Source organism: Cariama cristata, unplaced genomic scaffold (assembly GCF_000690535.1).
Source record: "Cariama cristata isolate BGI_N322 unplaced genomic scaffold, ASM69053v1 scaffold713, whole genome shotgun sequence".
Taxonomy (NCBI): Eukaryota; Metazoa; Chordata; class Aves; order Cariamiformes; family Cariamidae; genus Cariama; species Cariama cristata.
In genome coordinates, this window is record NW_009609906.1 from 6709 (window position 1) to 29659 (window position 22951).

At 41.4% G+C, this 22951-nt stretch overlaps 1 protein-coding gene across 1 annotated transcript; it reads right to left on the minus strand.

Moving 5' to 3' along the window:
* Positions 1 to 2278: 2278 nt before the first annotated feature.
* LOC104159687 (cytochrome b-245 heavy chain) lies at positions 2279 to 22951 on the minus strand. The gene is made up of 13 exons (XM_009697666.1): positions 22883 to 22951; positions 19909 to 20004; positions 18353 to 18463; positions 14461 to 14545; positions 13075 to 13220; positions 12084 to 12274; positions 8664 to 8793; positions 7759 to 7851; positions 6079 to 6332; positions 5626 to 5788; positions 4638 to 4784; positions 3278 to 3402; positions 2279 to 2592 (listed from the first exon to the last, which is right to left on the minus strand). The coding sequence occupies exons 1-13, from the start codon at positions 22925 to 22927 to the stop codon at positions 2466 to 2468; spliced, it is 1713 nt and encodes a 570-aa protein (XP_009695968.1). The 5' UTR covers positions 22928 to 22951; the 3' UTR covers positions 2279 to 2465.

Below are 22951 nucleotides of genomic sequence, written 5' to 3' on the forward strand. Positions count from 1 at the left end.
TGGTGGGGTCACAGCCACAGTTGTCTATGGATTTAACATACGCATGGGCTTTATATCCAATGGAAGTGTTGTAAAAGGTGTTTTATTAAGAAAAGGTCTGTGTCTAAGGTGGCTCACCAGTAAAGTCACTGATTTGGGAAACTTCTATAGACCAGGCAAGCATTTGGAGGAAGGGCTTTACTGCTTTACCACCTTAGAAGGCAGTAGCGTTTACTTAAAACAGTACCACTGACAGCCCTCTCTGCTTTGCTGAAAAATAGGGAGGACTCAAGCTAGTTTGTTTCTTCTGTTTGTATTTCAGTGCTATCTGTTTCACTCGTATATTCTAGATTTAAAAAAAAAAACCAAAAAACTTCATATTCAGACCATGACTGATAATGCATTGTTTGCTATTTTAGCAGGATTTAATATAACAAACCTTTGAAAGAAACCGAGAAGCTCTCACCTGCTCATACTCTCATATGTTTTAGGAAGACAGTGATTTATTAATAAGGACAGAATTCCTTTTTCTGAGTTCAAGGTGACAAACAACCCCTGGTACAAGTGTGCAGCAGGTCAGGGAGCGTCATTACAACTGGCTGAGTAAGGAAAGATCCCTGGAGTTTTAGGAACAAACAAGGCAATGTTTAGACAATTAATGGGTGAATTAAAATATACCCGTCCCAGACTCTTGACATGATAAATATGCTGTCTCCATTAGACCGCTTGCAATTCCTCTCTGCCCACTTTCTAACAGTATAAAAGCCTGATCACATTTCCATTAAAATCAAAGGCAAATATTTCAATGCTGTCTGCACAGGATGAGAGCCTTATTATGCTTCAGTAGCAGTATTTTTTATTCCACAGAAGAAGTTTCTTTAATTCTGCTTATATTCTATTCTGATCTAATAGGTGTGTTTCAAACAGAATTCTGTGGATTTAAATATGGCCCTTCTGAGGGAAAGAACTGAAAAATTCCTCACCAAGAGTTGATCTTCACCAGCATTCGCCAGAAAGTGATATTAATAAACAGGAACTGGTAAGCTGTCCTTCTGAAGTAGCATGGGGAGCTTGGATAACCTTTAAAAATGGTGTAAAGGGAGAACACATGCTGTCTGGCAAGTTGAGGTGTAAAATACGCCACATGTAACCAGAGAGCTGCACAAATTCATCTGAAATTGCAGAAGGAGACCACCACTCCCTTTGGTGACTGTAAGAACCTGTCAGCGAGGTCTCGTGCTGTGTAGGAGCTATCACAGGGCTTGGCTGCGGAGCTTAAAAGTCACTAAGAAGATGACGGGGCTGAACAGGAGGCCCATGGTGCTTTAAACTGTGGCTTTTTCAAGGCTTTTTGCACTTTTTTTTAAATTTTTTTTTCGATGCTGCTGGTTTTAATGCTTTATTCTTTTTCTCCGCTGTTAGTATTGAAAGTTTTGGTTCCTTTTTTTTTTAAGACCCCATTACCTGTAGTGTACATGCTCTGTATGGGTGTCTTGTGCACATCAGAAACTTTATTCGTAGCCATTCCAGCTGCTGCCCACATGATCGTTGCTTTCTCAAACCTGTTTCAGCATCACAGAGGAACAGCTGAACAATAGGGCCAAAAGCACTGTATGCATTTAAGAATGCTTCAGAAAAGTACCCATTAAATCATTTAGCAACAAGTTTTTTCAGCCTTGAAAGTCAGAAATGGCAGACTTCAAAACACAAAACCTCTTCTTGTTTGGATCCCTGCACCGTGAATTTGAAGATGTGAAACGGAGGGTTCAAAGCAGCTGAGCGATGGTTCACATGCCAGGTGTGGGACTTGGTTTGAATTCTTCCTCGTCATCCCCCTGCAGCTGGGCTGGGGGTGGCATTCAGAAATCCAGGTGGTTCCTTCCCAGTTTTCTGCTTTCCTAAAGAGGAACGTCTGCTTTTCAGCTGCCTGCATTATCTCTTGGACAAGACATTTAGGCTTGTATTTGGAAGCCTGAAAGATGCTGGTGCATAAAGGGGATTCCCTCTTGTAAGGAACAATCTTTCCCAGTCACCCTTCCCCAACCCCTCCTCGTTCCAGGGACTGGCTGCAGCCAGGATAAGCTGTCTCCTAATAGCAAGCGTTATGCTAGAATGCTTTATTGTTTAATGGCATTAAGCTTTATCAGTGTGAATTGGCTCCCAGATGCGTATGGCTGCCTAGACCCTTCAGCAGTCGTTATGAATAATAGGAGGATAAAGGCAGTTAATTGAGGAGAAATCCCCTCACACAGACAAAGAAAATAGATTTCTACTAAACTGCCAGCACGCCAAGGGCAGTGCAAACTTCTCTAAGGTAAAACTTGACTCTTTTACTCTACCACAGCGCCAAAATAATTCCCAAGAAGCAAAGGGATTTACGTTAGTGTAGCTGAGATTAGAACCTGGGCTGTCCTTCCCAAACTCCAAACAGAAAAAGGGATCCAGTCTTTAGACTTTGTATCGAATGACTCCCATATGCTTGGGAGTTAGAAATTTTCCTTGTTAAAAATGAAGTGTACTCCTCGCGGGTCAGCTTCTGAGTTGCTGATGCTCTGCTTGTTGAGTGTGTCAGCTAGGCCTTCAGGTCCACAGAGAAAAACACCTATTCTGGAGCTGTTGAGAAAATGAAAATATGGTTAGGAGCTAGGTATGGAGCAGCTGGATGTTCTTCATGCAAATGAATTTTATGTTCTGTAGGTGCAAGGATTTTTTTCTCAATGTAAAGTAGAACTGGATGTCTATCCCTTAAAACTTATAACCTCTTAAAACTTGCGAGACACTTACTGCTGCTTCTAAAACAAATGGGGCTAAATCTCAGCTCAGCAGAAGTCAGTGGAGGTTTGTTGATCTCAATGGAATCAAGGAAATAGACCTTCAAAGCTACGACACAAATTCTTGAAAGGAACTGTTCTGGGTTTCTTCCTTCTGATTTTGGGTGCTCAGTTAAAGGTCATCCATATTAGGTTTTGGTTTTTGAGGCAGAATGTATTTTTCGAGGTATTTAGATGTTACCTGATATTCCTATCTACTTCAGGTGGAATGATGGGTATGTTTTTTCTAAAACTTCTCCATGAAGTACCTCACCAAAAAGGGATGTTTTTTTTTTTTAAATTTTAGGTTAAAATAATTTGATCAAGACTATAAATTATGTCCATGGCTGAAACAATAATAGAAAATACCTAGAGATTGTTAGGAAAAAAAATGGTCCTCAAACTTTATCAGCCAAAGGAACAAGATCGTGCTATTATGGCAGTTAGACAGAGGAAGTCCATAGGTACTATCAATTTGTACAGTTTACCCAGGATGCTGCCCAGCAATAGTTTTGAATTCATTTTCCCAGTTAGGTCTTCCATACAAGGTTTTCTGTTTAAGGCCTGTAATCACATCTTTCTCTTCTTCATGATGCACTGCGAAGTGAGTGGCCTGTGGGAAATGAAACGCAAAGGACAGCATAAAGACAGAGTTAGATATGGCAGCATTGTGTCCTGTTAAAAAAATAATGATGTCAATACACACTGAATTATTTCCAAACCGAGAATATGGAATTTATGGTGTTTAGCAAGGAAAGCTAACGTTGGTAAAGTCTTGACTATCAGTGTCTATCTCATCCTTTTCCCCAGATTGGGCAATGTCAGCAGTTAAAGCTATGAAGCATTGAACACAGCAATTAATTATATTTCTTTTGCAATGAACTGGTTTAGTCTAAGAACTGTAAAATAAAGCTGTAAATAAAAAAAAAATTATTCCCATCAGGTACAATAATACAACTCCCTTGACCTTAAGTCCTGCCAGTTTGATCTCTGTAAGATTTGATCCATATGAGGAGATCTTGTCCACCCTCCCTGTGCAAATTTCACCTAGACCAGCTAAGCTAAGTAAAGCCAGGGAGAGAAGATGTGGTTAAGGGCATAAGTTCAGGCCTTGTGGAGTTCTGCAGCACTTTTATATGAGAAAAATATAACAGTTAACTTTCTCCCTGAGCAAAAATTTGGGGACTTTTCTTCTTTCCTTCCTGTTTTTTTCCATGGCATGTGGTAACTTCCTACCTTGCTCCTACCCCTCCCCGTCCATCTAGCTGAGCTACATTTTAGGCATATGGTAAATTTTGCAACAGTGAGCTATAAGTAAAATAAAACACCATAAACCAGAATGAGCACCTTTCCTGACTCTATCACACATTCTCCAGTGGCTCATGGAAGAGCTGCTCCTTTGTATCCCCACAGCGACCTACATGCACGGGACCAGATAGAGAACTCATGAGAGTCCTGAAACAAATATGCTGCCATCACTCAAACTTTGTGCGTTAGCTTCTCCAGTCCCAAGTGCCGTTAATTATGCTTTAAGCAGTATTAGCTGTCTTAATGCTATTTGTGTGGTCAGCTGAGGTTGCTGCTGTGAGGAAGGACTGCTTCCCAGAGTCCACAGCCAGAGTAAAGGAAGGAAGCAAGTAAGCAAAAGAAGGGAGAAAGGAAGTCCGAGTGCCCATGAGCAGCTGATCCCATGTAACTTCTGATGGATAATGCCTGTCTGCATTGAAAACCTCTGAGAGCCAGACGGAGGCCAGCATAAAGACTGTTTGAACATTTATCAAAACATAACAGACTTGCTAACATCACCCTCCGTGCATATGGAAGCGATATTTTCCACCGCATTGTTACCTGAGATTCATCCCAGCCTGTAAGGTAGATGTTATAGCTGAGAAACTCTGCGTTATTCCTCTCCTGCATTTGAGCCTCCAGAGATTGCAAGAGGTCAGCAAACCATTCAAAGGCATGAGTGTCCCTGCAAAGCCAGTAAAAATAAATCTGGAAGAGACAAGAGTGAGCTGTCAGGGGACACAGGCACGTATGGTTTGTGGTTTTATGTCTGCTGACAGAATGAGGACTGTAGAGTTCTTGTAGAAATTGCCCTGACCACGTCAGCAGATGGGTGGGCTGGTATTGAAGCTATTCAGGAGTTTTGACGCCAGGAAGGTTGTGAAGCAGAATGAGTGACTGCAAGAACAAGGAAATATCTTTCTATTTCTTTTCCACCAGTGGATTATATTTTTAGTTTGTGATGTTTCCCCACTTACATCCTTGTAAAACAGTTTGTTAGGACATAAAGAAATGATTTAGAGGTAAACTCTATCTCTCTCTCTGCTGGCAGGCAAGGTAAATTAAAGCAGGTAACAAAACCAGTTCTGTTCTCTGAATATGACCATAACTGCAAAGTGTGACCCCCCACCTCCGCACAGGGAGTTTCCAGGGGCAGGAGGGGAGAGGAGGATGGTAGCAGTGCTCTTCCACCTGCATACAGTTGCGCTCTCTGTGCTTAGGGAAGGAATGCAGTACTTGCACGGGCTGTATTAGTGCCTCGGACTTTGTGTTTCTCACGCAGATTGAACAGCATCTCCACTGCAAGTGGAAATCCCCAGGGCCACAGTCAGGATTTGCATGTGTGATTTTGCTCGTAGGCTATTTCTCCTTTCATTATATTTTTGCCTTTGACTCTCCTGCTTCCCTGCCTGCTAGGGCTGTGAGGTAACTGGACTCTTCTCGGAGGACTCATGCATGTCTGGAGCCAGATCATCTTTGCTGGACCTGTTTTGATTTGGGCTGTCGACCCCTGAACAATTACATGGGTTCTGGGAAAGAGGACACGTACCTTCTTGAGTTTTAGGTTGGTTGCATCGTGGCAGTATTTGTACCAGACAGACTTGAGTACAGATGCAAAGGGGGTGACCCCTATTCCAGCTCCAACAAGCATAACAATTTCATAACTGAATACATCCTCACTCGCTGTTCCAAAGGGGCCATCCACAGCTATCCTGAAATGGAAAATACACTTAATAAATCAATAGTGAATACTTATTAGCACCATTTAAAATAACAGTAAAAAGGTAAGCTATTTGTCTGCTACAATGCACATTTGGGCTGAATACTAGTCAGCAAAAGAAGAGGTGGCATTGATAGCAAGAAACTGTAAAGAGCCGTCTAAGGCCCACATCTATGGTGGAAGTAGTTAAGGATTGTATCACAGGTGCCACCAAATAGTTGAGCAAAATTTAAGCTTTCATAGATGTTGGTTGACTTTATTGTGGAGACTCTTTGAACCTACTTGGGCAACTTCCATGCCTCCTGGAATTCTTGCTTATCACATCCACAGGCATTGAACAAGCCCTCTGTCCAGTCTCCTACAATACGGACGTGAATGCTGAAGTAATCCTCTTCTGGAGCAGAGGTTAATGTAAATGGATGCCATTCCAGTTTAGACACTGCTGGACATTTGACAAAAATGTATTGCCCGACCTCCATCTTGAAGCCTTTCTTCATCATCTGGAGCTCAATTGTCTTGAAGGGATGAATGACCACCTACAGTGAGAGGGACAAGGGAAAAAAAGGGAAAAGAAAAAGGCTGTCTTCACTGTTCACCGCATGTATCTATATCCTCCATCACTAACATCATGCTCTGCTATGACAGCAACAAAAGCGGGTGAAACTTTGTTCCCAGCAGAACTGGGAGTGAGGAACAGCAGCTGACAGCCAGATGAAAGACTGCAGAAGATGCTGACTTTTTGGTTGAAGTATTTTTTCACACCATGCTTGCGGTCGCTCCAAAAGGGACACATCAGACTGGTGCATCTTGTAGCACATCACCAGATCTATGTCTGCACATTGTTAGTTCCAGATGTACCTTACACAGTGGCACAGAGCACAGTCTTAATGAAGCTGACTGAATATATAGGGGCAAAACCATAGGACTAACATATAGATAGGGAATTGGAAACTGGTGTTTTCGTGTTACGGCTGGGTGGGACCTATAATATGGGCATTTGCATTCTGCCAGTCTTTAGCCAAGAACTGAAGTAGAAGCAATGTTCTAGAAGCAAGGCCAGTATTTCCATCACTGTGATTTTTTAATCCTAAAGTTGTCTGCCAAGGTTATCTATGATTATTATTTATTTTTCAGAAGAGTTGTGCAAGAGGGACAATCAAGTCTCTCTATCTATTAATGTAGGTATGAATAATAATGCTTAGGATTGTGGAAGAAATTTTCTGCCAATAGGGTGCTAAGCAGACGCCATAGACATATGGTGTAGAAACGGCTCAGAGATATTTTGGTAAAATTAAACAAAAAGCACACTAGTATATAGGAGCCTTCCAACAAGTCAGCTCCATTCCAGGGCACAGTAGAAACATCTAATGTCACCCCCCAAACCCTGCTATGATTTGAACAGGTTATGTCCACAAGATGCAGCACAGTGCCATGTGAGGAAATTACACTGGGAAAGGCCAGGGTAGTTTTTATGTTTGAGCTTAGTGCCATGCTAATTTAGGTGTCAGACTTTCAGAACCAGAGTTGATACCTCTGCAACACACCATGGGGAACAGAAGCTCAACATTAGCTTTGGCTGCACAAGGTAGGCATCCCTAACTCTCCTTTTCAGGAGTCATTTGTTCTGCTGAAAAAATCAGAATTCCTAAATATCTCAGTAGTTTTGAAAACAAAGATTTGTCATCTTAAATTACTCTTAAGGTGGAACTTCTACATTGTGGAATTTTTCACTCAATACAGAAAATTAATTAACATTCAGTCCTGTGCCTTAGGATACTTCCTCCTCCTGCCCTCTTTTAGAGGCAGGCTACATTTAGATCTTAGAGGCTAGCATCATGATAACAACCAGAACATTTCTTTCTCCGATGACATTGTCTGTTGTGTAGGAGCCACTGGCTTTGCTGCACCATTTGGAAAATTGGTAATGTTTTGCCTGGTGTTAAGCGGATCACCAACACATACCTTTGTGATAACAACCTTCTGCTGTGACCTCCAAAACCGCACCAACCTCTCACACAGGTACAAAAACATGGGACCTACTACCCACTTCCATGTCTGTAAGCAGAATAAAATGAGAAGTCAGATGATGAAGATGGCAACTTCAAGTCCTGGAAATGCTATGAGGAGACATGAAATTCAAGTAATCTAGGTTTCTTAACCAGAGCAGGGAACCTAGAGAGATAACACCTTCAAAATTACTTCTGGTCAGAGAAGGAATTTCTTTCTCTGTTGAGAGTTGCAGCTGGCTTTTTAGTTGCTACTAGAGTTATAGCAAGGTATTTTCCCATGAGTGATTTTGCCTCTCTCTAAAAAAATGAACGTAACTAAGTGAAATGTGGAGTAAAGCTCTGAATGTATTATTGATTCAGGTCTGTATTACTGCTGGAAAATATGTGGTTTCTGTTAACAGATCAGTCTGAAATGTGAACGAACAACCAGCCTGGTTAGTCAATAAAAACAATTCAACGTCACACTTCCAGAGGCATTAATTTTCTGTTAATGATTATTAGTTCATTAATAGTGCAAAACTATTTATTATGTGGATTATAGCACTTTCTAGAAATCCCCCAAAGCCACAAAATACATTTTGGGTAAACAGTTCTCAGATATGATTTGCTCTTTTGCTTTGCCCTTTAATTGTGCTCATTTTACGGCACACTGTTAGTGGGTTGTCTGTCTGTCTGTAGTGCATTTCTGCTTATAATCCATTGTGTCAAAATCTATTGCTTTATGTAAAGAAAGCTGCCACTGGAGAGCACTGGGCATTATGTAGCCGCTTTTCTACAGCAAGTGCATCTGTTATTTAACAAAAAGAGTAAACCGTAAATATTTAGAGTTGGATTTACACACAAAGCAACTGTTCTTACCATAGGAGGATTCCCTGAAAACTGGGGGATTGGGCAAGCCCCCTTCTTCCCCCAGTGAGTGAAGTTCTTGTAGCAAATCTGTGGATTATGCTCATCCAGACTCTCAGCTGTCTGCCCCCGTACAATACGCCTGGAAAAAATAAATCAGTAAGGCAATGAAATGAAAAGGAAGGTATCTGTCCCTTATTGTTATTCTATTTATGTACTACTCTGTTTATGTAGAGCTGTGGACTTCTGCAGTGCTACAGCTTTGATACAGCTTTACTGCTCTAATCAACCCACAAAATTGCTATTAAAGCAATAAAAATGGGGAAGAAAGTTTGTGGGGGAAAATACTGACTACAAGATTAGACAAGGAACTGAGAGGTATGTCCATTACCATTTCCAGGATGTGCTCACAACAGGAAAGCTTCATTCTTTTCAGAGTTATCCTACTTTTTTCTTCAATAAAACCAAAACCTGGAGTAGGCAAGGTAATCAATTTCCTAGTGACCAGTACAGAAATTATTTCTGTTGTTTGTCTTAGAAATTTGGAGAGCCCTTTCCAACATACATTCTTCCTTTGACCCTTCCTCTCCCTCTAAAGCTGTGGAGTAGCCGTTCAGCTGGCGTGAATGAACGCGGATGCTTCTGATGCAGAGCAGCTATGCTGGCTATACCACCTTGGGTCAGCTGATGGTCTGGCCTCTGTATTCTTGCTTGGTTAAGGGGGTTTTGTTGCTGTTGTTTGTTTTATTATAGAGAAGCCTGACTGCTCCAGTTCAACTGCCTTTCCAGTGGCAGAGCTAGTGCTGAAAGACCGTTTCAGTTTTGAGGGGGAAAAATACATTCTGATCTTGTTCACTATTTCCAGCCTCTGTCTGGAGTTCTGCTAACCTCAGGGGTGTGTGAGGGTCCCACAAATGGTAGTAATTAGTAGGATGAGGGTCACAGTAGAGAAATTCAGATTAAGATCTGCTGATTTTCCCTAGAAATGGTCTAATTCTGATCAGGCTGTTCAGTTTTATGCATATGATTCTGTTGATATCTCTTGCCGTGGCTTTTCTTTCTGCTTTTCTGGCTCAGTTTCCATAAACTAGACTACATTTCTGGTGTTTCAAAAAAAAGTGGTATCAAAGTCATATGTATGCCTAGCTTTAAGTGACAGATTTATCAGAGGATTGTTAGAAAGCCTGCACACAGTCTTGAAAGTTAAATGATTTCACTGCTCATAAATATTACTAATGAACCTCTTCCTCATCAAAGGTTTGATTAACATCCTGCCTGAAAAATAAAGGGAAGGAATGACATTGTCCCAGCAGTATCACGAGTTGCAATTTGGAGGAACATCGCCCGTTGCAGTTTACTTCCCCACTAATGACAACGGGCTCAGCTGAGCCGCCCCCTGGGATGAGTTTCGGGAAGAGGAGGAGACCATTTCCCACCACTCCTCACCCCATTGCTTAAGGGAAAGCGGGCTTGGGGGTTTTTGCCTTGCCCCATGCGCTATTCAAGGTTTGACAATGCCAGTACCCTCTACAAGAGAACGAAAAGACTTATTTTCCCTTCTTACTCAGTGTAGATGCCCTTCCAGTACTCTAATTAAGCTTTCAGTAGTGCAGCCTTATAATTACTTCTTTTTCAGCTGAAAGTTTGACTTTAGCTTCCAAAGCAAGGCAATCTGCATCTCCTCTTTACATTTAGTGTGATGGGAAGTTTGGGACATTTGTCTGTGACACATAGCTTATGCACAAAAAGCGTCAGTGCTACAAAAGTGCTGTAGCAGCTTGTAACAGAGAAGCATCTGCCCCTTTGATTCTATTAATTATCTTTGGTTCCATTTTCTGTATATACATATATGTACATATGTACATGTACGTGTGCATGACACACAGCCTTCTGCCTCCTGAGAGAAACTGACATCTATGCCTCTCTTTAACATGCTACTTTGAGAGTCTGAGATCATACTTATTCCATAACATCCATCTTCGCACACCTAAGATGCCTTCCTTGAGTGAAAAAGCTTGGCCAATATTTCTCAGTGTATTAGTATTTTCTGTAAACTCAAAATGTCATTCTTGCCTTTAAGGCCTAATAAGTGAGGCCACAGAGTTCACAGCCGGAAAGCATCCTTCCCTCTACAGATAAGAATATCCCTGTGTTTATCTCCCTCCAAAGGCTAGCTGAACTTCTCTGACAACCACGTTCAACCCCACTGGTGCCCAAACTCTTGTCTTTTCAGTACAGCACAATTAAAGTTGTGGAAGTATACTGAACATCCAAGTAAACAAAAAGTCAACTTTTATGAAGTGTATGCTCCTCACTGACCTCTAGAAAGAGCAACGCTTGCTTTCTGATAGCATTGTGTAGTAACTACTGGCCAGTGTGGACATTTTGTCAGTAACTATACAGTATTTGCCGTAGGAAACATGAACCACTTGTCCTTTTCCTTCAACAGGTTTCACTCAAACCTTCTCCTTCTTGTTTTGGAAGTTGGAATGGACAAATCTGCTGGTGACGATTCTTATCTGCCTTCTATTTTTGTTCTTCCTGTTGTACTCTCATTTCTGTCTTTTTTTCTGGCAATACTGGACTGAGAGGAAGTGGTTTTGAATAGTCATTTTTGCTGGGCATTTTTAAAGCACACTTTCTAGTGCACCTAGAATTTCCTTTAAAATGGACAATATAGAATAATTATGATCTATGAAATGTGGCTTCAATACTTTAGCCTTTTTTTTTTCTTTATGCATCTGTTCTATGGCTTTACAAAATGGAACTAAGGTTCATTTTTCTAAGTGCTAAAATTGTGTTTGCATAGTGCTAAAATTGTTTCATTAGGCTTTTCAACTATTTCAGAAGAAGATATGGCATGAACCAACAGTGGAAAAAGATGTTTGGCATTTGGAAGTTACGAAAACTTACAGTTGCCTATATTTGAACTGCAACAGCTAAAAATCTATTCTGAAATGTTGCTGATATTAAAAGTTCATCCAAGTCTGAAAGATAAATCTGTGTTATTGTAGTTTTCATTTACCCAACAAATCCTAGACTGTATCATTTTTATGCTGAGGTCTCTTTACATGCATGTCTGTGATGCAATTCCTTTTAGGAGAGAAAGATAAATTAACAATTAGAAAGATGTACCTTGGAAAAGAGCTTTCTAATTAAAATATCAGCAGAAGTTGAATATCAGTGAGCTTAAGTATGCCAGAGTCTCATAAAGCCTCATGCATGTGAATAGCTTGTTGCACGTACCAGTAAGAGCCTCTTGGCTCGCGGGCCTCTTAAGGTCTTTGTGGCCCGGGAGCCTGTGTTGGCCCATCTTTACCATCACAAATAACTGCTGCTTAGTGACTTAAGTCCCTATACTTCTGTGTGTAGGGGGCTTTACATTAAGATATGGCAGCTATCACGTATTGTGTGATAAGTGCTAATACTCACCCAGCACCATGGATGACAAGGCCAATAAAGAAGATGACAAAGAGATGGTGAGTGTACCAGAATACTTCGAAATATGACCTTCGGATGGTTTTGGTAGATGACGTGATGATTAGTATGAGGGCCAGCGTGATGATAACACCAGTGAGACCAGCCAAGTAGGTGAAAGCCACGTATAGGCCTCCCACAGGGTTCTGTGAAATAATCACACACGTTGGGCTGAGGAAGGGGTTGCATCGAAGCAGAGCCAGCTGAACCATCAGTCTGCCTCACTTCACCTTGTTGTAAGTCTTTAAGTCATCTGCTGTGAATTTGTATGCCAACTATGCCAAGATCCCACTCTATTTTTGTTGCAGTGCAGATTTACCTTCACTGAAGTAAGTGGAAGGAGAGAGAAAGGGTTTTCCACTGATTCACACACCAAATTTTGTTTCTTACTCTGCCACAGCTCAGCAGTACGGGCTTGGGGAAGGTGAATACATTTGCACAGCTCGTGTTAAGAGCAGAGCCCTACATCCATACTTAGGGAGGTAAATGAAAGCTGTCCTTTTCAGTGGCGTGGTGCAGCTGTGGGTCTCGTAACTCACACAGAGACTGGACGCTCAGTGCTTCTGAGGACTGGGGAAGTTCCTTATTTTGGTGTGGTTTGTTTTTTTTTTTTTTTTAACTAGAGCTTAAGCAGCCCAAAACTTTAGGCTTGATTTCTGTGTACTTTTATGCATGCCATGTCTGTTAAGTCAGAAGACTGCTTTACTGGGTATTTGTTTTTACTTAATGTTTTAAAACTACTTTGAAATCCTCAGGTGAAAAAGTACTACCAAAATTCAGCCACAGTGTTACTGACAAATATAGAAGAATGAATTATGCAAGGTTTTGCTGCAAGATGGCCCAAACCCAGACTGTGCACACCAGAAACAGGTGCTCTGCTCAAATAGTCTTATATGATCATCTAAACAAATGTAATAATGACTCTTCAGAGCCTGATGTCACTTACCCCAATAGTTTTTCTGAAAAAGTTGATATAGCTTTCATTTGCTTTATCACCAAGGCTAGAAAGCACAGCGGCCAGAGTCCCTTTCTCTTCAACACGGGCTTGCACACTCCACTCTACGTTGAATAAGTGTGCGATGGTGTGAATTGCTGGGAGTGATAGGGAAGAAATAATCAGTGTTGAGCATCGGGCAAGTACTCAGTGGTTTGGGGTAACATTTGAAACTTTGTACCATTTGTCCACTGCAGCTTAAGACCTTTGCCACTCTCACCCTCTTCATCACAGTATCAGGTCACTGACGTGTTTTACTGCTAAAGCTTTACCATCTGAAGTTTATATCTTTTTGGGTAGGGGAAGGAAAGAAATAAAGGGAAGTTTCCAGCACATCTTTGTTCAACAAAGGCTTCAACAATTCAAGTAGTAGTGCCCTAATACATGGGAAACTGAAGTATGAGATAGCTTGAATTATATATCAGGATCATCCAGGATTTCTGTAGAGCGCCAAGAAGTGAATCTGGATCTCTTTGGTGTCACATTTGCTATTGCTGCCTTGTTCTGCTAATAATCACTAATAAAGTTCTTGCTGAGCTGGACATGTCCATAAACCTGGTACAGTTGAGGTGTTTCACACTACTTCCACTACACATTATTGCAGGGGTAAGCTGTACAATGCTTTTCAAAAATTTTCCCCTTTCGTACCACCAGATACTTGTTCACCTTCAAAACAGGGCCTGATGAGTACAGATCTAACACCCCCAAACAATCCATCTCTGCTGCAGACCTCCTCTGTGGCTTTATCACTGCATCACCCTGCTCCTTTTCTCTGAAGCGGTGGGGAGATTTCAGCCACAGCCCAGAGGGGGAACCTGCTCAGCTCAAGTAATCTACTGCTGCAAAGACTGTTCTAGGAGATATGATTTGTAAGGCACTTGCATCAAGAAGTGACAAATTTGAAGAAAAAAAAAGATGGAAGACCCTTAGTTTAGGAAATGAGAGATAAAATATGAAAACATTTCCATGGCCTGTCCAAGCCTTTTAGAATGTTTTCTTTCATCATTTCTATTATTTGTTTCAGACATGCCAGCTAAGAAATAAGTCTAGACAAGAATTAAAGCCAGGGTATCTGGTTCATAGGGCATTGCTAAACACTCTTTACTAACTAGTGTCATAAATGGTGCCAACGCTTCAAGAGATAAGTATTCTTTATCTTTTGCTGTCAGTCGGTTGCAGAATAATATTTGGAAACTGATTTAAGCCTTGGCACACGCTGACTCTTTTAGGTTAACTGAAATCAAGTCTCTGCCCATATCCTTAACAACTTGAATCCCACCTGGATTCTGTGTAAAGTGCACGAGAAAGCAATAAACAAAGAAACATTTGAGTACCAACCAGTGTGAAGGGCGATCATCCATGCCACCATTTTGTGAAAGGTGAGGTTCCTGTCCAGCTGTCGTCTGACACGGGTAGAGCAGCACTTGGAGTTTGAAGAAAAAAAGTATTTGAAGACTATTCGTGATGTCTATGCATACTTATTTAAATGCAGGGACAAAAACAGAGGCCCTGAGCACAACAATTGGTGGCATTGCTAGTAAAAATCTAGAATTCCTAAATACAGACAAAAATATTTCCCCCCACATTTCAGAATATAGGAATAACAGATTAAATTTTAACATGTCCCATTGAAACAAAGTATTTGATAATGAGAAAAAACATCCAGTATGACAAAAGTATGTATCTTATCTGTGTTAAACTACATGTTATAAACAGAAGAAGGGATCAGAGTCTGCCATGGCAGGGTGACTGCTTTGGTAGACTCTCAAGTTGCCACCTAGCATCAGGATCCTGTTGTGGTTCACACTGTAGAGATGGCCTGTAAAGTTTGGGTATAACTGTTCAGGGAGCTCCCACCCCAAATGTGCTAGTCACTTATGGTCGGTAATGGTCGGTAATACGAAGTAATTCCTTCCCCAAAATACTGGGTGTACTTGCCGGGCATTCACTTACAACTTGTTGCTGGAGTTCCCCAAAAAGAAAAAGAAAGAAAAAAATCTCTGCTGATACAAGCTGAAGAAGTTGGTTCTTAAGAACAACGGAATGGTACTTTCATTAAGAATGATGACAAGTTCCTAATTGGCCCTGTCTAAATTGTGCTGTAATCAGTGGGAGCTTTCCTATAAGTTCTTGTAAAGCTAGTATTTGCTGGCTCCACACAGTAGAAAGCATGATTATCCTGTATTGTATCTTTATAGTGCTTTTGCTGACTGGCAAAGGGAAGAACACACTATGCAACCGAACATTGCCTCACAAGAACCATGCAGATGTTTCACACAACAAATTAAGAGAGACCAAAATATTCTCCCAAATGTTTGCTGGACGTTAACTTTGTAGATGGCAGGGTAAGGTAATGTATCTTCCCAGCTGATAGGGTGGAGCTGATCATCCCAACCATCCAGGAGTGAAACAGAAAAAGGGACGATGAAACGCTGGAACAATTTAATTTCTGATCTGTTCTTTACCTGGTGGAGATATACCAGCAGTGGCCTTACTCTTCCATACCAGTTCATTTCTAAATATCCCATGAGTATTAACTGTACAGGTAAATAGATGAGTAGGAAACAGTTCTCTCCATCGATTATTGTCCAGCTGTGATATTGATTAAAGGGCAAACTCTAACACTCTGGGGCTACTGCAGTGACTTCAGTAGACTGTAACAACAGCCAGTCAAAATCTGGCCTTCTGTGTATACTGTATCTTGAGACACAGTTGAAAAGATTGTAGAATAAACTGTAGCATAGTGAGGAAGTGCCAACTCTGCTTGACTGCCTTGCAAAACCCACTTGATCTTTCTGTTTAAGAAGGAGAAGGCCAAGCAATGGCAAAATGCTGTAGCTAGGTTTGGTAGTGAGGCTCATTAACAACAGTGGTGAATACAGCAATAAAGGGCATGCAAAGACAACACGGCTCTTCTTTCAATTAATAACAAAGAACTTGGTAGCATATGATTTCGGGGTGACGAGATGTAAAGAGGAAGAGTTTCCAGCACATTCCTATTGAACAGTGGGTTTGAACAACTCTCCCCTCTCCTTAACCCCAATGACATTGCTGTTGGAAAGGTCCCTACCCTTTCAATAAGTTATTTGACATTTCAAAATCCTGATCTTTCTTAAGAGATCCTCACAGGTGTTACTTGCCGAGCATAGCTAATTAGAGACAACGGCAGAACACGCACAAGCGGCTGTGCCCCTGTGCGAAGGCCACCACAGTGCCGACACTGCCGCCGGCACACTGGGCTGTGGGGCTTTACTTAAGGTATAAAACCACCTCCTTTCTGGGGTATAGCTTTATTGCAAAAAGCAACTGAAGTTAAAGAAACACCGACTGTCTAACGGGTCTGGTTTATGCCCCTCCCTTGCCCATCCTCGGAGCCCTTCGCTCCCTCATACGGCCGAGCACCACCAGCAAGCGAGCGAGCTGCGGGCAGGCAGCAGAAATGGCGCTGGAGCTCTCTGCGTGGTTCTCACTTGCAAACTGGGTGTAGCCTGAGTGACTCTGCCACAGTGCCCAAGGCAGAAGGACTTACTCTGTAGCTTGAACACTGAGATAAGAGGGACAGCTTCATTCAAGGTCCTGGTTAGAAAAGTTAAGCTATGGATGTTAGGAGGCGAGCAATTCAGGACAAGTAGCATGAAGTCCCGGCTGGAGTACAGCTCTCAACCCTTGGAATCAGTTTTTAGCCTTCCAGTAGTGTCTCCAAAAGTGTCTTCAGCTCTTTCAACACTTTGACCTCAGAAGACCTCTGCCCAACCTGCTTTCAGCTCGGTCCCTGTGGAATCTGTTTCAGAGGCCTTGTATGATCAAGAGCTCATCGATACTTTCCAGTTGCATCCATCCAATAGCAACATTGATTACTAAATTTATGTTCATTACTGACTTCTGCGGTCTGGGGAGTCAGCTCTGAATTTTGGCAGATACCAGTTGATTTTTCTCAGGGCAGAGGAAGAACAGCTTTAACCCCCCCAGTTTCACTTATTATTCTTTTTCTTTTTACATATATGGGGGATATGGCTGGCAGGTTTGTAGCATCCCAGAATCTGAAGGGGTATAGCACAAGACTGAAAGCCTGGTCTGTGTAGTTCCAGCTCTATATTCCTAAGTGTTATGCCTTAAAAAGGCCAGGGCACTGGCCTTAATCCTAAATGTAATTTAGGAGCTTAATGTGGCAGACACATCTCATTTATTCAGCCACACTGACTGTCAGGAAATATGTACTAGATGGTTGTACAGACTGAGTTGTCTGATTATTTTCTTATTACTTTGTATCCCACTCTTTTCCCCTATGAAGGGCTCGTGAAACACTGCATCTATGTTACTGCTTCCTCTTCTGCTCTGCTTTTTCAGCTCCCATGGCCTGGCTCATTTGCGTGTAAGAATTTTTACTAGATTTACAGATGAAAACCAACTTCTGTGAACTGGTTTTGTTTAACATGTATATATTGAAGAGGTTAGAAAGAAAGGAATCATTGAATCATTATATATTTGGAAGGACAGTTCATGAGCTTGAGGAGAATATTGCTTTTTCACTGCAGCATGGCATGCATTGTCTGCATTATTTCTGCTGTAATGGCCAGAGATCTAGATTTCAGCAGTGTGATACAGTCAGTACTATCATAGGAAGCCTCCTCAGCTGTCACTTAGAATCAGTTGTCCTTTTCTTAGTTAGTTCCTCAGTCCTGTATATAACATTTGCGTTTGGGAGGTAGAAATGGTCAAAAGGCCTGCGAACTATTTCATCCTGAGATGGAAATGCAACTTGGACAAGAAAGAAGGTAATTTATGAACCAGTTGAAAAAAGTCCCATTCTGAAAGTCTGCGAAAGACTTTTTAGACTTTAAATTTACTTTAAGAACTGAACATGCAAAGACAGAAGACATGGGCTAATATCTCCCTCTATAAATTGGTGTTGCATCGGTGACAAACAAGGCAAAGGTGTGTAAGCATCACCAATGGCCGCTGCCAGCCGAAGAGGGACTTTGCAAGAAAAAAGGGAAGACTCAAAGGAGGCTAATTCAAGGCTAAACCTCTCAACAGAGCTCTAGACACACCATTGGCATAGAGAGCTCAGTTGTGCTCACAGCAAAACTCCAGGCTTGTCTGCTTCTTAGAAGAGGACATCTCCAAAGTATAGTGTATTTGGGGAACTTGGACGAAGTTTCTTGGTATATTTGCAAGGCTGCTTAGGATAGTCTCTTTCATAAATTTTGAAATTCTTTCTTCATCTTACCGCACTTGATCCTCTGAGGAAGGAGAGCAAGTTTCGACATACTGGCAGCAGAATCAGCATGCAATTGAAATTCAGACAAGCTGCTGGGGCCCTTGCCAGAGCCAAAGCACGCTGTAATTGGAGAGATGGTGTTATTAAATGCGTTACTTAAGACCTTATCTAGGACATGGAGAGGCACAGATTTCATTTATGTATTATGTCACAACTTTTCACGAGTGTGAGATCTAGAGTTAATCAACAATGTTCGCATTTCAAAGTAGTCATGCTCTGGCCAAGTCAAAGACACATATGGAGGCAGAACACATTCCTCCAGATAGGCACCTTCTGTTTGCAGTTTTGAAATTATACGGTTGTACAAAAAGCTGACTGTCACATCTGGCAATCAATGGCCAAGCACAGATGCGAATCTAAGCCACTAGTAGAGTTTTCTGTCCCAAGGCTGTAAAGAAAGCCTCACTGCTGTGGTTTCAGTTGCCTGGGAGGTTATAGTAGACAGGTCAGCTTATGAGGGAAGCGGTTTTATGTTCTCTGTTGTCAGTAAAAGGAGTCTAGGGAAATTTGTTGCCTCATCTGTTAGGAGTATGTTCCCTTAATGTTGCTCTTCACATCCTGAATGATTTCAGATTTTTGAACAAAGACTGTTTGAAAGGAGGGAATAATGACCAATTAATCCAAACACAATGAAAGGAAGGAAAAGATAATGTTTGCTCTCCTTGCATTGACTGGGACCCTTTCAGGTTTCAAATCGCAGTTATTGACTTGGGGTTAAATTGAGCTCTAATCATCCAAGCACTGATCTCTGTGACTTCAAAGGCAACTGCACCATGATTGCAAAGGACAGAATTTGATCCATAGATCTGAAGCTGTACGCAGAATGGGATTTTGTGCTTTGTTGAATTAAACCATGGCTTTGCAAACCTTTTACAAAGTGCTGTGTTCTGTAATTTGAAGCTTAAACTGATTTTTATGTCTGTGATCAGGCTTTTAAAATATGTGAACAAATTAATTTTCTCTGTCAATTGGTCACGACCCCTGGTAGCTTTGGAAGCAGGTTTGTAGTAGGACACATAATGCTGCATTAACCAGTTGGATTATATTGACTAGCCCAGGGTCCAGGATCACTTCACTACTTGACTGCTATTCACACGCTTGATGAATATGTGAATGATGATTGCTTTTCAGAGCTAATAGCTTTGTAAGCTATTCATGCTATGAAAAATAATTGCAAGGGGAAATGATTGCACAATAGTTCAATGGCAATATTTTATTCATCTCCTGATTAATAAAGCAGCTACAATTCACATTCACTTTAATTACCAGGAGCATAATAGTTACCTGGAAACATCTTTAGAATGGGATCTCTCTATTTTGTGTGCCAGCTTTCTATTCAGAAGCGCTGGACAACTGCACATTCAGTTATCTGTTTGCACAGGACTTTTAACTCCTACATGAACCTGCTGCTCCAGCCACTTGATCCTGTTTCAATCGAACAAAACTGGGGGAAAATGCTATGATGTGCTCTGTCTATGCCAAGATAATACATGATTTGTACTTACGCCAAGGAGTACTCTGGTGTAGAAGAATTTTGGTGGGATATCATATGCAAGATAGTACCACCAAAAGAGGAAGACATTTAACCCCAGCCACACAAGCTGAAAGAGAAACGAACAGGAAACTTTACAGTTTGTTCTTAGAGATTATACATCTGAATTTACGCAGTTCAATAATGGTCACTTAGCTCATTGTGCTCCTGTTTGCAGAGAGAGGCATACTGCAGGGTGTAAAGGGTTCAGCAAGGGCGACAGAAATTTTTCTGGTGGAAATGAGCTCTGATGTGTGCACACAGGAGTGGCAATAAACCAAAACACAGCAATGGGTAGCTGAAACTTTTGCATAGCTCAAGGAATTTAGACATGATTGTATAAAGACCATCATATTACGGGTGTTTAGCTAAGTCTGTGAGTCAGTTGAATCTCCAAACATCATTAAAGGTTAGGGCCTCTTCCAAATGGCAGTTCCTCAGACATATAAATATAAAGACCGTCATATTACAGGTGTTTAGCTAAGTCTGTGAGTCTAGTTGAATCTCCAAACATCATTAAAGGTTAGGGCCTCTTCCAAATGGCAGTTCCTCAGACATATAAATCTATGTAAGAGGAAGACTTAGGAGCTGTGCTAAAGGACAAAGAAGCTTGAGTTCTAAATAGAGATGGCTTAAATTACACGTAGGGCCTAATTGAGTAGGAGGTTCTGAAGGTCTGAAATCAGCCAGGAGGAAATATTCACTACAGGCACGCTGGTAGTGTTTAGACTGAGCTTCTTTGTGGCTGTACTGCAATATTCTCTCACAATTGCACATCCTATGGCGCAGGTTTCTTTAGGGGAAGAGAAGTTATTAGCCATTCTCAAAGCTATCTAAAGCAGCTACAAGCCCACCCAGCCAAAGAGATCATAGTGAATCTGGGCGTTTGCCCTTCCAGAGCTGGTTGACTGCTTTCACATCCCATAGTGAACCCAATCGGTATCAGTGCACCCTCAGCCTAAGCAGATTTACTCAATGGTACGTGAAAACAGGAGAGAAAGTCTAAGAACTGGGAGAAAACCCAGTCTCTGGTTATAAGTTAAGGATGCCAGAAACTGTGACATTACAGTCCCTCACCCCTCCCAACCCATATGTTTTGCTAGTTCTTTGGCCCAGCTGACACTGTAAAAAACTTGGGATTAGTTTAGATCTTGAAAATGTCTTACCCTTGTGGCATAAATACAGGGAAATGAAGGGATTTCCATCAGGGTAGGGCAGTACATGGGAAATCCCCGAATCCTCATTAAAAAAACAAGCTCATCTCAGCATTAAATGCTTAGGATGCACATTTAAAGTGAGAGTGTGTCACTCCCATGTACGGTAGCCTGACAGCATGCCCAGAAGACCAAGATGTTTGGCATGATCCTTGACGGTCTCTCCCAGTTCTTCTTGGTGTTGACCCATATGGAACGTGGACCCTTTGAAAATCACTGTGACTCCCTCTGGCAACTTCGGTTGAGCTGCAGGGTCAGCAGCCATCCATGCTCTTGAGCTAGGGCCAGTGGAGACAGCATAGGCTGGGGTTAAGGCTCCCATGGTTCTGTTTTGTTGAGGGACATCAATAGAAATGGTTTGCTGTCCTGTTTCTGCCAAGCACTGGACAACCCTGTACCTGGGCAGGGTGCAGCAAAGCTGTAAAGGGCAATGCGGAACCCTTCGGTAAGGCTGCCAGTGAACTGGGTACCTGGTCAGGGTGCAGCAAAGCTGTAGAGGACAATGCTGAACCCTTCGGTAAGGCTGCCAGTGAACTGTCCTTTTAGCTGGTTTCTTTATCAGTGACTTGGCTAGTTTCCTTCCCTATTAGCTGACCTTGTTCTAGCTTTGAAACTCTAAAACCAAATTCCCTATTTGAACAAAATAAGGGCCTCTGACTTTTAATTCTTTTAATATTTCAGTTCTGGTGGGAAAAAAAAAAGAAGACAGAATTCACCTCTTGGCAGTTTCAACTTCCTCAAGTCACTGAAGGTGACAGCAAACAAAATTATTCCTTTTCAAAGCACTGAAGCGCCAGGGTTATGTTTCTAAACTAGAGCTAGAATGTAATATGTAAGTATTGATTGTTCATAGCAGCAGAAATACTTTTTTTAATAAAGATGTTTACATTTCAGTCACCATAAATACATAAGTTCTATGTCTTCTTCTCAGTATTTACGCCTACCAACCACACTTGGCAACAATACCTTAACTGGTATTACATTTTGGTGTTGTATATGTTTTTATACATAGATATATATATAATTGTATACCTATAGCTCTTGTGTCACACTGTGAAGTGAAAAAAAACCCAACAACACTGAAATACTGACTTTTGTCTAAATTTTCTCCAAGGAGGACTGCCCTGCTTTACTCTTTAGCACTTTTAAATGCAACTGGGATTTTCAGTACTTTTAAATCTTGCTCAGAATTAATTTAACCTACTTTCACAGCTGCCCTATGCAAGCTGTATACAAACTCAATTCAAATACTAGTTGTCTTAATGAAAGAGTCATTAATCTCTTCTCTAAATTCTGGAATCTGACTCTAATACAAATTTTCTACCATCAAGACGCTGTGCTTTCAGTTACACCCACTTTTGTTTATAAAAGTGCAAGAAAGGGTGGTTGTTGTAATTGCTTTCTCTGTTGAAGCGCACATAGTTAAGTGAGATGTAATGTTATTTGTTTTCCTTAAGTCACTGTTGCATTCAAAATTCCCAGATACTTAAATATTTCTAACAAAGCAAATGAAAGTTAACATGCAATAATTTCTCAGTTGACAATGAAGCCTACAGCAATCGAGATACCAGACAGAGCTCCTTACAAATTATTCTCATGAAGCGTTTCCCTGCCCTCGCTGCCCTAGTTTCAGCATAATCAGATGCATCGCTCACCGGCGCAGCGAGAACTGCTCAATACAACTTTCTGTAGAACTTTTTACTAGACACAAATCACAATAAAAATTGTACTTACAACGACGAAGATGGACAGTCCTTCATTCTCCACCCAGTTACCCATGATTGCCCGAGACGAGCGTGGACA

Excerpts from the sequence above, each read along its gene's own strand:
- LOC104159687 (XM_009697666.1), bottom strand. The coding sequence starts at position 22,927 with ATGGGTAACTGGGTGGAGAATGAAGGACTGTCCATCTTCGTCGTT. Across the intron at positions 5,789-6,078 it reads GAGGCATGGAAGTTGCCCAA|GATAGCTGTGGATGGCCCCT; the intron begins GTAGGTTCAAAG and ends TTTCCATTTCAG. Across the intron at positions 2,593-3,277 it reads ATTGCTGGGCAGCATCCTGG|CTCCAGAATAGGTGTTTTTC; the intron begins GTAAACTGTACA and ends TTTTCTCAACAG.